Below are 17469 nucleotides of genomic sequence, written 5' to 3' on the forward strand. Positions count from 1 at the left end.
CTGGAACCAAGATCTTCAGTCTGCAGAACTCAGAGAATAGAAATGTTGCCTGGAGAGCCCGTGACAATCCTTCAATTAAGGAAAATCTGGCCTCCAGCAGCATGAGTAGCTTATATGGACTAATTCAAGACTAGCCAATTAGCTTCCAAGTTTGAAATTACCCTGACCCCTTAAATTTCACCCAGACCGCTGGATTGAGGTGAGATTTGAGAGCCTTGTCTCCTGTGTTAGTCGGCCTTGCAGTAAAGCTCTTTTCTCAAAAACTGTTGCCATAGTGTTGGCTTCTGTGCACACAGGGCACTGAGCCCTTGTTCAGTAAGTTTTGGCAACCCAGGTGAGATTTAGGTCTTGTGACTGCCTGCCTGAGGCACTGTAGCCCCTGGCAGAGCGTGGGCCCTCAGCACCAACCTTGCGTAGCCACCTAGACTGAATTTGTCTAGAAGGTCGGCTCTTGGGTTCCTGCTTCCCCGCCATGGCACTCCAGGCTCCTCGGGCTACTTCCACTTTTGAGAAAAGAAACAGCTCCTGGATCAGACGTCTTTTGGGTGAGTAACCTTGTTAAAATGTGCCTGTACCTAAATTGTCTAATAATCTCATCGGAATTGTGGGTTAGAGTCCTGCCTGGGGGAGTTTTTTTTTTGCTCGGGATAGAGTCCAGGTTAGAGTCCTAAGGCTAGGATCATGGGCTAGAGTTCCACCCTAAGAGAGACAGTACAAAAGGTTACAGCTGCTGAGGTACTCAAAGGATTGGGTTAAAGTCCCAGGCCTTTGGATTTGTTTGCCTATGTTTGTTTAGGTCTGACTGTTATATCTGTTAGGATTGGCTAATGGGAGTTGGCTATTGGATGACTGTGGCAAAACTTTATTAAACCTGATTGATATTAATGAGGGTCCTCTGACTCAGGAGATAAAAGACCTTGCTCCTGGACTGGAAACCTTGCTTTACAGGGTGATGGGGTTTTTCACCCATGCCTAAGATGATTGCCCAGAGGTGGTGTTACACGTGTATATTCCTTTTTTGTTTTTTTGTTGCTTTATTGGAGAATAGTTGATTTACAATGTTGTGTTAGTTTCAGGTGTACAGCAAAGTGAGTCAGTTATACATATACATATATTCGTTCATTTTCAGATTCTTTTCTCATACAGATTATCACAGAATATTGAGCAGAGTCCCCTGTGCTATACAGTAGGTCCTCGTTGGTTATCTGTCTTATATATAGTAGTGTGTATGTTAATCCCAAGCTCCTGATTTATCCATTCCCCCCCGCCCCACGTTTCCCCTTTGGTAACCATAAGTTTGTTTTCGATATCTGTAAGTCTGTTTCTGTTTTGTAAGTAAGTTCATTTGTGTCATTTTTAAAAATTAGATTCCACATATGAGTGATATATGATATTTGTCTTTCTGTCTGACTTATTTCACTTAGTGTGATAATCTCTAGGTTCGTCCACGTTGCTGCAGATGGCATTCTTTCTTTCTTTTTTTATGACTGAGTAATATTCCCTTTTATATATGTACCACATAGTTTTTATCCATTCCTCTGTCGATGGACATTTAGGTTGCTTCCATGTCTTGGCTATTGCAAATAGTGCTGCAGTGAACATTGGGGTGTGTGTACCTTTGCAAATTATGGTTTTCTTTGGATATGTGCACAGGAGTGGGATTGCTGGATCACATGGTATTTTTTATTTTATTTTATTGGAGTATAGTTGATTTACAATGTGTTAGTTTTAGGTGTACAGCAAAGTGATTCAGTCACACATATACGTATATTCGTTCATTTTCAGATTCTTTTCTCATACAGATTATCACAGAATATTGAGCAGAGTCCCCTGTGCTATACAGTAGGTCCTCGTTGGTTATCTGTCTTATATATAGTAGTGGGCGTGTTAATCCCAAGCTCCTGATTTATCCATTCCCCCCCGCCCCACGTTTCCCCTTTGGTAACCATAAGTTTGTTTTCGATATCTGTAAGTCTTTTTCTGTTTTGTAAATAAGTTCATTTGTGTCATTTTGTTTTTCAACACATTTTTTTAACATCTTTATTGGAGTATAATTGCTTTACAATGGTGTATTAGTTTCTGCTTTATAACAAAGTGAACCAGCTATACATATACATATAGCCCCATATCTCTTCCCTCTTGCATGTCCCCTACATTGGCAGGCAGATTCTTAACCACTGCACCACCAGGGAAGTCCCGGAATAAAGTGTTTATCTCAGAAGGCAGTGTGATAGTATTGGCTTCTATGCATGTCAGGCAGTGAGCCCTTGCTGGGTAACACTAGTAAATGACAGGCCTGGGACTAGACTCCTGGTCTGAATTCCTCTAGATCTCACACTGTTATACTCCTCTTGGCCTAAAGCAGAGCTTGTATTCCTTGACACTCAAATGTATCTTGGGATAAAGATAAGGACTGTGTGGCTAAAGAACGGGATTGGAATCTATCCAAAGCATTGAAGAATACCTCAGTAAATGCCAGTTAGGAATAAGAAGGAGGAACAGGAATAAGGAGAAGAAACAGATGCTGCTCAGTGGCAATAGGATCATCTCTATATGCAGTGTCACATAACCTCAATCAGGGGAAGCACAAAACCATCCTGGACAGCTCCTTTCCTTTAGAAGTATGCGTATATCTCAGACACTGTGGGTTGGATTCTAGGTCACCGCAATAATGCGAATATTGCAATAAAGTAAATCGCACGAAATTTTGGGTTTCCCAGTGCTTATAAAAGTTGTTAATCCTATTGTACACTTACTAGACAGTGTCTAAAAGAAATGTACACATCTTAATTTAAAAATACAAAACAGTGGGCTTCCCTGGTGGCGCAGTGGTTGAGAGTCCGCCTGCCAATGCAGGGGACACGGGTTTGTGCCCCGGTCCGGGAAGATCCCACATGCCACGGAGCGGCTGGGCCCGTGAGCCATGGCCGCTGAGCCTGCGTGTCCGGAGCCTGTGCTCTGCAATGGGAGAGGCCACAACAGTGAGAGTCCCGCGTACCGCAAAAAACAAACAAAAAAACAAAAAACAAAAACAGTTACAAGAATAACAAAGATAACTGAGCAGAGAACCATAAGAAAATAATGAAAAAGTTTAAAATATTTCAAGAATTAACAAAATGTGGCACAGGGACCCCACGTGAACACATGGTGTTGGGAAAACGGCACCCATTCACATGTTCAATGCACGGTAACCACAAACTTACAATTCATAATAAAACAGAATATCTGTGAAGCATGATTAAGTGAAATACGGTAAAAAGAGGTATGCCTATAAATCAATTAAAACAAGTCACAGAAGAGGCTAATTCTGGCTATTGAAAAGGACAGATTAGCATTATTTTTCTCTGGGAGCCCACCCCTGTCCTGGGCCCCCTGCCTTATGTTGCATTTTCCCCATCTCACGTCAAGTCTGGGACATGAAACTACAAGGTTTGCATTAGGTACACTGCTCAAGAGTTTGCAGGGATGTGGCATTCCCCAGGAACCTTTTAATCCAAGAGATAGACAAAAGGAACACCCCTTCCCCGAAATGAGTGAGGACTGGAGAGACAACCACGCCAAAATATAGGTCATTCAGAGGCCTGCCCAAACGTGCTCTCAGACCTAGAATGCCCAGGCAGGGCATCCTCTCTTATAAGTCTCATAGTTTTCAGTGAGGTCAAAGTCTTGGTCTAAGAACAGCCTCAGTTCAGTAGAGGGAGAAGCTCAGGTTGGAGGGTCAGGGAGGATCCGGTCCCGGGACTGGCCAGGAGTATGGTGGGGTCCCTGAGTGAGGAAAGAGGTATCACTAGACCCACAAATGAGGGGGCTTTACAGACCCCTGCCCCCATTCTTAACCACGAGAGGCCCCAGGCAGAGCCATAGGGATGAGAAGCCTCCTCATTTCTGTCTGTCTGGTCTCGGCGAGGGAAGGGCTTTGTCTATCAGGATCAGGTCCCAGTTCTGCAAGGGAAGGGGTCTTGGCCATAACCAGACAAACCAGGGTCAAGGTAAGGACCTCAGTGCTAATGAGAGCGTCTCTCTCCCAAGGAGGGAGGCTCACAGGGTGGCGCCCTTCTTGTCAGGCAGAGATGGTCAGAGCAACGCCCTGCCTTCCCCACTAGGGACTCGGGGAGGTGAGGGCTTTGTTTGGAGGCTGAAGGACTCGGGACCACAGAGGGAGGGGTCACGGGCTCTAATAGATGGCCCGGAGAGACCCGCGAGGGAGGATCATGGGACGGCTGACCTCTGAACCCCGGGATCCCATAAAGCCCTGCGCGTCCCGTCAGCCGTTGGAACCCCGCACGAGGCAGCCGCAGCCGGTAGTGGCTCCCACACTTCCGCTCCGGGGGCGGAGCCGGACGGTTGTTCACGGCGTTTGTTCGGCCAAGGGCGGATTCCCAGGACTGCTCTGCAGTCAAGGTGAGGACCTGAATGCGGACCCAAGGGATCCTTCCCCCCTCCCATAACAAAGGTTACCCCCACAAATCCCGCCTCTGTGATCGAAAGTGGAAGGTTCCTGAAAAACTGGTAGGCTGAGTTCTGCCTGGAAATTCTCAAGGGAGAAAGCCTTAATCTAAGAGAGAATTTCCTGATTCTGTAAATCAAGGAAACCTAGGCCCTAACTGAAGTCAAGGCGGGAGGTGGGGTGGGGGGCGGCAGGAGGGGCGGGGCCTGAGCGCTAATGAGGGAGTAGAGATGGCAACAAAGCTGCACCCATGCACTCAGTTCCCGGAGCCTCCAGGCCGGGGTGGTCATATATAGCAGGCCCAGACTTCCCCCCACCCCCAGGAGCTCAAGGAGGTGAAACTTGTGGGCACAGTTCAGTAAAGGGAGGAGTCCCAGGCTCTGACAGATTCCAAGATGGGCACCCTGTATGTAGGACCTAGGGACCACCGGCTCCAGAACACTGGAGTACCACAGACCCCCGCCCCTGCTGTCAGCTGTCAGAGACCCTGAGTAGTTGTGGCCGGATGTGAGTCATCCGGACTTCGGCTTCAGAGGTTCCAGGAAGTGAGAACTTTCATCTGAGGGCCATGCCTCCGGCGGCCAAGAGAAAATTTCCAGTACTGGTCTGGAGTCAAGGTGAAGACTTTGAGTGGGGAGTGAGAGGTGCCACTCGGCCCATAACAAACTGCACTAAGTCTCGCTGCTGCTGTAGGCCCTGGGAAGCCCCAACAGAGCCATCAAACTGAGTTCTGCCTGAGATGTCTCGGGGCTGGGAGGGCCTAGGTCTAGGGAGTAGCTCCATCTTGCAGATGGAGGATACCTAGGTCCTAACTGAGGTGAAGATGAGGGCCCTAAATACTGATGAGGGGGCCTCTCCCCATTTAGGGGTGGCATCACAAAGCAGCACCCCTACACTTGTGGGAGGCTCCAGCCAGGGGTAGTCATATATGTAGGACCCTGACTTCCCCCTCTAGGGACTCAGGGAATTGAGGGCTTTGCTCTGAGGCTGGACTACCCAGGTTATTGGTGGGAGGAGTCCTAAGTCCTACACAGAGTTCGGGTCAGAGACCTGAGTGAGGACTAAGGTGAACACCGACTCTAAAATGTAGGGTCTCATAAATTCTGCCCGTGTTCTGAGTAGAAACCAAGAGTATCTGTCAAGCTGAAGCACTCTTCTCATTTGTCTGGAGAGTTCAGAGATGTGAGGGTGTTGGACTAATTGAATAGCCTCAATTCTGCAGAGGGAAGAAACCCAGGGCTTTATAGGAGTCAGGGTGAGGACACTGAAAGAACAGTGATGATACCACTCACCCACAAACAGAGGAGACAACATGGAGTGCCCCCCTCCTTGCTTGCAGTGCTGGGTAGCCCAGGTATGGAAGTCAGGTGTGTGTGAGCCCTCCTTTATTTCTTTTTTTTTTTTTAATATCTTTATTGGGGTATAATTACTTTACAATGGTGTGTTAGTTTCTGCTTTATAACAAAGTGAATCAGTTATACATATACATATGTTCCCATATCTCTACCCTCTTGCGTCCCCCTCCCTCCCAACCTCCCTATCCCACCCCTCCAGGCGGTCACAAAGCACTGAGCGGATATCCCTGTGCTATGGGGCTGCTTCCCACTAGCTATCTACCTTACGTTTGGTAGTGTATATATGTCCATGCCTCTCTCTCGCTTTGTCACAGCTCACCCTTCCCCCTCCCCATATCCTCAAGTCCGTGCTCCAGTAGGTCTGTGTCTTTATTCCTGTCTTACCCCTAGGTTCTTCATGACATTTTTTTTCTTAAATTCCATATACATGTGTTAGCATACGGTATTTGTCTTTCTCTTTCTGACTTACTTCACTCCGTATGACAGACTCTAGGTCTATCCACCTCATTACAAATAGCTCAATTGCATTTCTTTTTATGGCTCAGTAATATTCGATTGTATATATGTGCCACATCTTCTTTATCCATTCATCCGATGATGGGCACTTAGGTTGTTTCCATCTCCAGGCTATTGTAAATAGAGCTGCAATGAACATTTTGGTACATGACTCTTTTTGAATTATGGTTTTCTCAGGGTATATGCCCAGTAGTGGGATTGCTGGGTCATATGGTAGTTCTATTTGTAGTTTTTTAAGGAACCTCCATACTATTCTCCATAGTGGCCGTACCAATTCACATTCCCACCAGCAGTGCAGGAGTGTTCCCGTTTCTCCACACCCTCTCCAGCATTTATTGTTTCTAGATTTTTTGATGATGGCCATTCTGACTGGTGTGAGATGATATCTCATTGTAGTTTTGATTTGCATTTCTCTAATGATTAATGATGTTGAGCATTCTTTCATGTGTTTGTTGGCAGTCTGTATATCTTCTTTGGAGAAATGTCTATTTAGGTCTTCTGCCCATTTTTGGATTGGGTTGTTTGTTTTTTTGTTATTGAGCTGCATGAGCTGCTTGTAAATTTTGGAAATTAAGCCTTTGTCAGTTGCTTCATTTGCAAATACTTTCTCCCATTCTGAGGCTTGTCTTCTGGTCTTGTTTATGGTTTCCTTTGCTGCGCGAAAGCTTTGAAGTTTCATTAGGTCCCGTTTGTTTATTTTTGTTTTTATTTCCATTTCTCTAGGAGGCAGGTCAAAAAGGATCTTGCTGTGATTTATGTCATAGAGTGTCCTGCCTGTGTTTTCCTCTAAGAGTTTGATAGTTTCTGGCCTTACATTTAGGTCTTTAATCCATTTTGAGCTTATTTTTGTGTATGGTGTTAGGGAGTGATCTAATCTCATACTTTATATGTACCTGTCCAGTTTTCCCAGCACCGTTTATTGAAGAGGCTGTCCTTTCTCCACTGTACATTGCTGCCTCCTTTATCAAAGATAAGGTGACCATCTGTGCGTGGGTTTATCTCTGGGCTTTCTATCCTGTTCCATTGATGTATCTTTCTGTTTTTGTGCCAGTACCATACTGTCTTGATTACTGTAGCTTTGTAGTATAGTCTGAAGTCAGGGAGCCTGATTCCTCTAGCTCCGTTTTTCGTTCTCAAGATTGCTTTGGCTGTTTGGGGTCTTTTGTGTTTCCATACAAATTGTGAAATTTTTTGTTCTAGTTCTGTGAAAAATGCCAGTGGTAGTTGGGTAGGGATTGCATTGAATCTGTAGATTGGTTTGGGTAGTAGAGTCATTTTCACAATGTTGATTCTTCCAATCCAAGAACATGGTATATCTCTCCATCTATTTGTATCATCTTTAATTTCTTTCATCAGTGTCTTATAATTTTCTGAATACAGGTCTTGTGTCTCCTTAGGTAGGTTTATTCCTAGATATTTTATTCTTTTTGTTGCAATGGTAAATGGGAGTGTTTTCTTGATTTCACTTTCAGATTTTTCATCATTAGTGTATAGGAATGCCAGAGATTTCTGTGCATTAATTTTGTATCCTGCAACTTTACCAAATTCATTGATTAGCTCTAGTAGTTTTCTGGTAGCATCTTTAGGATTCTCTATAGGATCATGTCATCTGCAAACAGTGACAGCTTTACTTCTTCTTTTCCAATTTGGATTCCTTTTATTTCCTTTTCTTCTCTGTAGCTAAAACTTCCAAAATTATATTGAATAAGAGTGGTGAGAGTGGGCAACCTTGTCTTTTTCCTGATCTTAGTGGAAATGGTTTCAGTTTTTCACCATTGAGGATGATGTTGGCTGTGGGTTTGTCATATATGGCCTTTATTATGTTGAGGAAAGTTCCCTCTATGCCTACTTTCTGCAGGGTTTTTATCATAAATGGGTGTTGAATTATGTCAAAAGCTTTCTCTGCATTTATTGAGATGATCATATGGGTTTTCTCCTTCAATTTGTTAATATCGTTTATCACATTGATTGATTTGCATATATTGCAGAATCCTTGCATTCCTTGAATAAACCCCCCTTGATCATGGTGTGTGATCCTTTTAATGTGCTGTTGGATTCTGTTTGCTAGTATTTTGTTGAGGATCTTTGCATCTAGGTTCATCAGTGATATTGGCCTGTAGTTTTCTTTCTTTGTGACATCCTTGTCTGGTTTTGGTATCAAGGTGATGGTGGCCTCGTAGAATGATTTTGGGACTGTTCCTCCCTCTGCTATATTTTGAAAGAGTTTGAGAAGGATAGGTGTTAGCTCTTCTCTAAATGTTTGCTAGAATTCGCCTGTGAAGCCATCTGGTCCTGGGCTTTTGTTTGTTGGAAGATTTTTAATCATAGTTTCAATTTCACTGCTTGTGATTCGTCTGTTCATATTTTCTATTTCTTCCTGATTCAGTCTTGGCAGGTTGTGCATTTCTAAAAATTTGTCCATTTCTTCCAGGTTGTCCATTTTATTGGCATAGAGTTGCTTGTAGTAATCGCTCATGACCTTCTGTATTTCTGCAGTGTCAGTTGTTACTTCTCCTTTTTCATTTCTAATTCTGTTGATTTGAGTCTTCTCCCTTTTTTTCTTGATGAGTCCGGCTAATGGTTTAACAATTTTGTTTATCTTCTCAAAGAACCAGCTTTTAGTTTTATTGATCTTTGCTATTGTTTCCTTCATTTCTTTTTCATTTATTTCTGATCTGATTTTTATGATTTCTTTCCTTCTGATAACTTTGCGGTTTCTTTTTCTTCTTTTTGTAATTGCTTTAGATGCAAGGTTAGGTTGTTTATTTGAGTTGTTTCCTGTTTTTTAAGGTGGGCTTGTATTGCTACAAACTTCCCTCTTAGAACTGCTTTTGCTGCATCCCATAGGTTTTGGGTCGTCGTGTCTCCATTGTCATTTGTTTCTAGGTATTTTTTTATTTCCTCTTTGATTTCTTCAGTGATCACTTTGTTATTAAGTAGTGTATTGTTTAGCCTCCATGTGTTTGTATTTTTTACAGATCTTTTCCTGTAATTGATATCTAGTCTCATGGTGTTGTGGTCGGAAAAGATACTTGATACAATTTCAATTTTCTTAAATTTACCAAGGCTTGATTTGTGACCCAAGATATGATCTATCCTGGAGAATGTTCCATGAGCACTTGAGAAAAATGTGTATTCTGTTGTTTTTGGATGGAGTGTCCTATTAATATCAATTAAGTCCATCTTGTTTAATGTATCATTTAAAGCTTGTGTTTCCTTATTTATTTTCATTTTGGATGATCTGTCCATGGGTGAAAGTGGGGTGTTAAAGTCCCCTACTATGAATATGTTACTGTCAATTTCCTCTTTTAAGGCTGTTAGTATTTGCCTTATGTATTGAGGTGCTCTTATGTTGGGTGCATAAATATTTACAATTGTTACATCTTCTTCTTAGATCGATCCCTTGATCATTATGTAGTGTCCTTCTTTGTCTCTTCTAATAGTCTTTATTTTAAAGTCTATTTTGTCTGATATGAGAGTTGCTACTCCAGCTTTCTTTTGGTTTCCATTTGCATGGAATATCTTTTTGCATCCCCTTACTTTCAGTCTGTATGTGTCTCTAGTTCTGAAGTGGGTCTCTTGTAGACAGCATATATATGGGTCTTGTTTTTGTATCCATTTAGCCAATCTGTGTCTTTTGGTGGGAGCACGTAGTCCATTTACATTTAAGGTAATTATCGATATGTATGTTTTTATTCCCATTTTCTAAATTGTTTTGGGCTCGTTATTGTAGGTCTTTTCCTTCTCTGCTGTTTCTTGCCTAGAGAAGTTTCTTTAGCATTTCTTGTAAAGCTGGTTTGGTGGTGCTGAACTCTCTCAGCTTTTGCTTGTCTGTAAAGGTTTTAATTTCTCCATCTAATCTGAATGAGATCCTTGCTGGGTAGAGTAATCTTGGTTGCAGGTTTTTCTCCTTCATCACTTTCAGTATGTCCTGCCACTCCCTTCTGGCTTGCAGAGTTTCTGCTGAGAGATCAGCTGTTAACCTTATAGGGATTACCTTGTGTATTATTTGTTGTTTTTCCCTTGCTGCTTTTAATATGCTTTCTTTGTATTTAATTTTTGACAGTTTGATTAATATGTGTCTTGGCGTATTTCTCCTTGGATTTATCCTGTATGGGACTCTCTGTGCTTCCTGGACTTGATTAACTATTTCCTTTCCCATATTAGGGAAGTTTTCAACTATAATCTCTTCAAATATTTTCTCAGTCCCTTTCTTTTTCTCTTCTTCTTCTGGAACCCCTATAATTCGAATGTTGGTGCATTTAATGTTGTCTGAGAGGTCTCTGAGACTGTCCTCAGTTCTTTTCTTTCTTTTTTCTTTATTCTGCTCTTCAGTAGTTATTTCCACTATTTTATCTTCCAGGTCACTTATCCGTCCTTCTGCCTCAGTTATTCTGCTATTGATCCCATCTAGAGTCTTTTTCATTTCATTTATTGTGTTGTTCATCATTGTTTGTTTCATCTTTAGTTCTTCTAGGTCCTTGTTAAATGTTTCTTGCATTTTGTCCATTCTATTTCCAAGATTTTGGATCATCTTTACTATCATTATTGTGAATTCTTTTTCAGGTAGACTGCCTATTTCCTCTTCAGTTGTTCGATCTGGTGCATTTTTATCTTGCTCCTTCATCTGCCGTGTGTTTTTCTGTCTTCTCATTTTGCTTATCTTGCTGTGTTTGGGGTCTCCTTTTTGCAGGCTGCAGGTTCGTAGTTCCTGTTGTTTTTGGTGTCTGTCCCCAGTGGCTAAGGTTGGTTCAGTGCGTTGTTTAGGCTTCCTGGTGGAGGGGACTAGTGCCTCTGTTATGGTGGATGAGGCTGGAACTTGTCTTTCTGGTGGGCAGGTCCACGTCTGGTGGTGTGTTTTGGGGTGTCTTTGGCCTTATTATGATTTTAGGCAGCCTCTCTGCCAGTGGGTGGGCTTGTGTACCTTTTTTGCTAGTTGTTTGGCATAGGGTGTCCAGCACTGTAGCTTGCTGGTCGTTGAGTGAAGCTGGGTGGTGGTGTTGAGATGGAGATCTCTGGGAGATTTTCCCCGTTTGATATTATGTGGAACCTGGAGGTCTCTTGTTGACCAGTGTCCTGAAGTTGGCTCTCCCACCTCAGAGGCACAGCACTGACTCCTGGCCGCAGCACCAAGAACCTTTCATCCGCACGGCTCCTCAGTTTGGGATGATTCGTTGTCTATTCAGGTGTTCCACAGATGCGGGGTACATCAAGTTGATTGTGGAGATTTAATCCGCTGCTCCTGAGGCTGCTGGGAGAGATTTCCCTTTCTCTTCTTTGTTTGCATAGCTCCCGGGTTTCCCCTCCTTTATTTCTGATGGTATCAGATTGGTGAGAGCCAAGGCAAGGACCCTGAATGAGGACTGAGGACCCCAAGGAGCCCAGGACAGAGTCCCATAGAGCTGTCAGCTGTGGGTGCCCCCTGGTAGGGGTGCTAGGCTGAGGTGCCCCTTCACTTCTTCTTAAGGTATCCCAGGAAGATGAGGATCTGGGTCTGAGGTATAAATTTAGAGCAGCACAGAGGAGGGGGCCCAGGCCCTGCCCAAAGTTGATATGATGGTCCTGCATATGAACTGAGGGGACCCCAATGCTCCAGAGTAGAGGGGGCTCCACAAGGACTAGATAATTGCCCACTGCTGCTCTCAGCCCCAGTAAGCACCAGGCAGGGCTGGCAGGCTGCAGCCTGAGGCTCACTTTAATTATTTCCACAGGGTTCTTAGAGGACAGGGTGATCAGAACAGGAGTCCTGTGTGTTCGTAGAGCAGGGCCCACATGGAAACCTGAAGAGCGGCCCTCTTAAAGGCAGGGTGGTACCTCCCTGCTGTAGGCACTCACTCCCTCTCATCCTCTCGCATCTCTGCCAGATCACCCCGCTGTCCTACCTGCGCTCCTGCCTTTTGTCCCTGACCACAGTCACCATGCCTCGGGGGCGGAAGAGTAAGCTCCGCACCCGTGAGAGACGCTGCCAGGCCCGAAGTGGGACCCAGGGTCTGACGGGTGCTCAGGCCACTGCAGCTGAGGAGGAAGCCGCCTCGTCTTCATGTCCTTCTCTTGGGGTTACTACTCGGAGAAAGCCGGGTGCTAAGTCACGTAGCACTCGCAAGAGTCCTCAGAGGGCCCTAGCCACCACCACTAATCCTGCAGGTGTTTCTCCCGCAAGATCAAACAAAGGAGCCAAAGGCCAAATGAAGAAAAAGCATAGTTCCTCTCAGGCCCCCGTCTCCGCCGTGCGGTCTCGAAAAGGCCCTCTAAGGAGGACAGCGAGTGTGTTGGTGCAGTTCCTGGTGCACATGTATAAAATGAAAAAGCCTGTTAGGAAAGCACATATGCTGAAGTTTATCGCTAAGAAGTACCAAAATCGATTCCCTGAGATCCTCAGAAGAGCTTCCTTCAGCATGGAGATGCTATTTGGTGTTGACTTAAAGGAGGTCGACCGTACCAAGCATACTTATACCTTTGTCAGCAAAATGGCTCTCCCCAACGATGGGACCATGAGCCGTGGCAGCGGGTTACCCAAGACCGGTCTCCTGATGTACATTCTGGCTGTGATCCTCATGAAGGGCAACTGCGCCACAGAGGAGAATATCTGGGAATTCCTGAATAAGATGAGAGTCTATGCTGGGAAGAGGCACTTCATATTTGGGGAGCCCAAGAAGCTCATCACCCAAGATTGGGTGAAGCTGAAGTATTTGGAATACCGGCAAGTGGCCAACAGTGATCCAGCGCGCTACGAGTTCCTGTGGGGCCCGAGAGCCCATGCCGAAACCAGCAAGATGAAAGTCCTGGAGTTCCTGGCCAAGGTCAATCACACCGTCCCCAGTGCCTTCCAGTCTTGGTATGAAGAGGCTTTGAAAGATGAGGAAGAGAGAGCCCAAGCCAGTGGATGTTCCAGTGTTCTGTCCAGCTCCTCCAACACAGAATCTGAGGCAAATTCTGCACTTTGTGGCTGAAGAGAGCATTCAATATTTCAAGTAGTGTAGGGCTGGGTGTGACAGAGGGAACACTGTATAATACCTTTGTGTTCCTGTTCTGTATGGGGAATTTGGAAATACGTCTTTGTTTTTTGCTGTTTTTCAAACGTTACTCCTAAATGAAATTTTATTTAGCGTTAGAATGTAAGTTTATGAATTACATCAGTCATACTTACTGTTGTTTATCAGGTTTAAGAATAAGAGTTTTGCTGTTTTGTAAAACATATTGGGAAAACTTCCATCTTATTTAGTAATTTGGTGGAAGATAACATGGCATTGCAATATGCAATTCCTTGAAAATGTGAAAAAGTTAAGTATAGTATAGTATACTGTATGTAGTATAGTATAGGAAAAGTAAGATGGTCAATATTTGGTTTACTAATTCCTTTTACTCTGTTTTATAAAAGTAGAAATAACAGTATGTGCTTGGCTCATTCAAAAATGTAGAATTAAATCATAATAAATTAGACCTCATGCTCACAGGCTCGTTTATTCCCCAAACATTAATTGAGCATCTGCTCTTAGAAGGCTCCTTGCTAGTACTGTGAGAGCTGAGAAGAAGGAGACCTAGCCACTGACCATAAAATTATAGAGCCGAGAAGCAGCTATCATATAAAGAAAATGGTGATGTATACTCTAAGACCAAAAGGTCAAATGAAAAGACAGGATAAGAAAGGAGAAGGGGTGGTTTCACATGATAGCAGTCGAATGTAAATTCCCTGATGCAAGGCAGTGGTGGGCCTTGGGAAAAATGTAAGTCCTTCAGTGGGAGGTAATTATAAGTTAGGTGCGTGGTGGGCTAGATGAGACTGATAATTTTGAGCAGGGTCCAGATCCTCAGATGGTGGGCCGTACAGTTGAAAGACAAAGCCTGGAATGGGAAACTGCCCTTAGCAGTTACAGGCACACTTCATTTTGTTGTGCTTTGCTTTATTGTATTTCACAGATAGTGCTTTTTCTTTTCTTTTTTTAACAAATTGAAGGTTTGTGTCAACCTTGCTTCCAGCAAGTCTTTCAGTGCCATTTTTCCAACAACGTATTCTCACTTCATGTCTCTGTGTCACATTTTGGTAATTCTCACAATATTTCACACCTTCCACCAGCAAAAAGATGGACTCGCTGAAGGTTCAGATGATGGTTAGCATTTTTTAGCAAAAATGTATTTTTTAATTAAGGTATGTACATTGTTCCTTGACATAATACTATTGCACGCTTAATAGACTGCAGTATAGTGTAAACATAAATTTTGTAAGAGCACTGGGAAACCAAAAAATCCTTGTGACTCACTTTATTGTGCTATTCACTTTATTTTGGGGGTCTGGAACGAAACCTGCAATATCTTCAAGGTCTCCTTTTACTTTGGGGTTGTGGGTAAATCAGAGAGAAATCACCTGAGGCAGGAATAGAACGTGTCCTGTGCTCTTGTCCCAGTGCAGGTGAACACTATGCAAATTAGATGTTTTATTCACGCTGTCATGTCTCCAGGGAGTTTCTGAGAAATAAGGGTGGTACTCCCCTGAGGGGGGATGCCCAGAAGCCACTGGACTGGCACTCTTTGCCCTAGTTGGGGGAGCCAGAGCCCATTCCACTAAAAAAAATCATTCAAATTAAGTTATCTTGATTGTAATTTGGCAAACTCTAGGCAAGGAATAGATATTCGTGGGTGGTTAAATGAATGAAAGTGGGAGTGGTTTATAAAGAAGGGCAACTGAGAGGGAGGTAAGTTTTAGGTCCGTGAAACATTTTAGAGCTTCGTGTTGCATCTACTGAGGAAGTCTACCTCATGTTGACCTTGAATGACATACTCTAACAGGGAAATACTAGTTTTCCTTGCTAAGCAGGATTTTGCCTGATAGGGGTTTCTTTGCCCTAGAGCCCTGCTTATTCTCTGGCATCTCCTGGATTGAAAGTTAAATCTCAGTGTAGTGGGTTGAAACTCCAGGGGACAAATTAATCATAGTAAGAACTGGCATCCTTGAAAGTCTCAGTACCGGCCAGGCAATGGGCCAGGCACTTCACAGGCATTATATAAATTCTATCAGTCCCCAAGGCAGAGCTTCTCAAACCCATTTCACAGATGAAAAGACCAAGGCTCACAGAGTTTGGTAATGTGTTCAATTTCACACAGCTGTTAAGTGACAGTGTTGGAACTAGACTCCTGGCCTAACTAAGTCTGACGCCCACACTTTTCCATTCCTCCCAGCCCGAGGCCAACTTTGTGTTCCTTAATTCACCTTACTTCTCACTCACTACAAAATATATCTCAGGTGATAAAAAGGAGGACTCTGTGCCCAAAACACTGGATGGGAATACATAAGCATAGCAATAAGCGTCTCAAAATAGTTGAAAAGGGTGAAGAAAGCAGAGGAAGATATTTAGTGACAGTATGATCATCTACATATCCAAAGTCAGATAACCTCAAAAGATCAGGGGCTCAGAAAATCATGCTGGACAGCCCTTCGCATTTGGAAGTTAAATCTATTCAAAGAGAAGTTACATAAAAGGCTAAGTCTTGCTGGTAAAGAGAAGGGAAAAACCAATGTATTTTTTTTCTTTGACAGCACATCCATCCTGCCTTGCGTTACAACTTCCCTACTTCACATCACTCCTGGGACGGAGACCCAGTCTCTGAAGGGTTTGCAATAGGGAAACCGGTCAAGAGTTTTCAGGGATGGGCCCTTTCCCAGGAAGCCTTTAATCAAGAAACAGGAGCCACGATGAAGGGCCCCTTACGGGTGGCCTGGGGAGAGCAACATGCCAGGCAAAGTTGTCAGCCTGAGCATGCCCTCACTTACTCTTCAGAGTTCTCAGGGACTTGTGAGTCCTACCTAGGAGGATGAGCTCAGGTCAGTAGAGGGAGGAGTCCCAGTCTCTGCCACATGTGGTGGTGAGGACCCTGAATGAGGAATGAAGGAAGCACACCCGCCACCCCCGAACAGTGTGTCCCATGGACTCCTGACCCTGCCGTCAGCCCTCAGAGTCCCCAGACAGCCTTGGCAAGATGTGGCTGAACCTGATTTCCACGTAAGAGGTTGAGAAAGTGAAGACTTTGGCCTGAGGTTGGCCAACTCAGGTCAGTAGAGAGAGGATTTCCAAGGTGCGCCAGGAGGAAGGTGAGCACCCTGAAGAGTTCAGGGCCCACCAAACCCATATCAGCGGAGACCTCACAGAATCCTCCCTGTTGCCGTGACAGATCCTGGTGTAAATGTCAGGAAGAGACGGCCTCATATCCTTCTCGGGGATCACAGAAAAGTGCGGAACTTGGTTTGAGGGGGAGGTCCCAGGGCAGCAGAGGGGGGAATCTTAGGCCTTCACGTGAGTCAGATTTAGGGTACTGAGTTAGAACCCTGAGTGGGATCACCATCATACGGTCTCAACCTGCCTGATACAGTTGTCACTCATGGCATGGCAGGTGTGGCCAAGTAAGGCCACCCTCACCTCCTCCTATTGGATCTCAGGGAAATAAGAGCCTTTCTCTGAAGAAATGTCCTCAGGTCGAGAAAGAGGGGAGCCTCAGGCCCTGCCAGGAGTCAAATCAAGGAAACTGAGTGAGGACTGAGAGGCCCACCCACTCTTGCATAGAGGGGAAAACTGGCCCTGCGCCTGCACTCAAGACTTAAATCCCCAGGGAAGGGTGTGAGGCTGAGCAACAACCACCACCCCCCATCAGTTTTTTTTTAGTTCACTTTATTTTTTTTTAAAGCAGTTTTAGGTTCACAGCAAAATGGAGCAGAAAGTACAAGGAGTTCCCATGTACCCTCTTCCCCGACACAGCTCACACCTCCCCGACTATCAACATCCCCCATCAGAGTGGGCCGTTTACTACATCTATGAAGCTACATTGACACATCATTAGCACACAAAGTCCAGAGTTACATTAGGCTTCATTCTTGGTGGTGTACACTTTGTGGGTTCTGACGAACGTATGATGACTTGTATGTACCATTATAGTGTCATACAGAGTAATTTCACTACCTTAAAAATTCTCTGTGCTCTATTCATCCCTCCCTGCCCCCAACCCCTGGCAACCACTGGTCTTTTTGCTTTTTCTATAGTTTTGCCTTTTTCCAGGATGTCATGTAGTTGGAATCACGCAGCATGTAGCCTTTTAAGATTAGTTTCTTTCACTTAGTAATACACATCTAAGGTTCCTCCATGTCTTTTCATGGTTTGATATTTA

At 44.2% G+C, this 17469-nt stretch overlaps 2 protein-coding genes across 2 annotated transcripts in view; both read left to right on the top strand.

Moving 5' to 3' along the window:
• CFAP47 (cilia and flagella associated protein 47) overlaps positions 1 to 17469 on the top strand; it is a 541109-nt gene that overhangs the window by 65984 nt on the left and 457656 nt on the right.
• Positions 12231 to 13268, top strand: LOC125963094 (melanoma-associated antigen B3-like). The gene has a single exon (XM_049704934.1). It carries the CDS (start codon positions 12237 to 12239, stop codon positions 13266 to 13268), a length of 1032 nt encoding a protein of 343 aa, XP_049560891.1. The 5' UTR covers positions 12231 to 12236.

The sequence above is a fragment of the Orcinus orca genome, chromosome X, assembly GCF_937001465.1.
Source record: "Orcinus orca chromosome X, mOrcOrc1.1, whole genome shotgun sequence".
NCBI lineage: Eukaryota > Metazoa > Chordata > Mammalia > Artiodactyla > Delphinidae > Orcinus > Orcinus orca.

Excerpts from the sequence above, each read along its gene's own strand:
- LOC125963094 (XM_049704934.1), top strand. The coding sequence starts at position 12,237 with ATGCCTCGGGGGCGGAAGAGTAAGCTCCGCACCCGTGAGAGACGCTGC.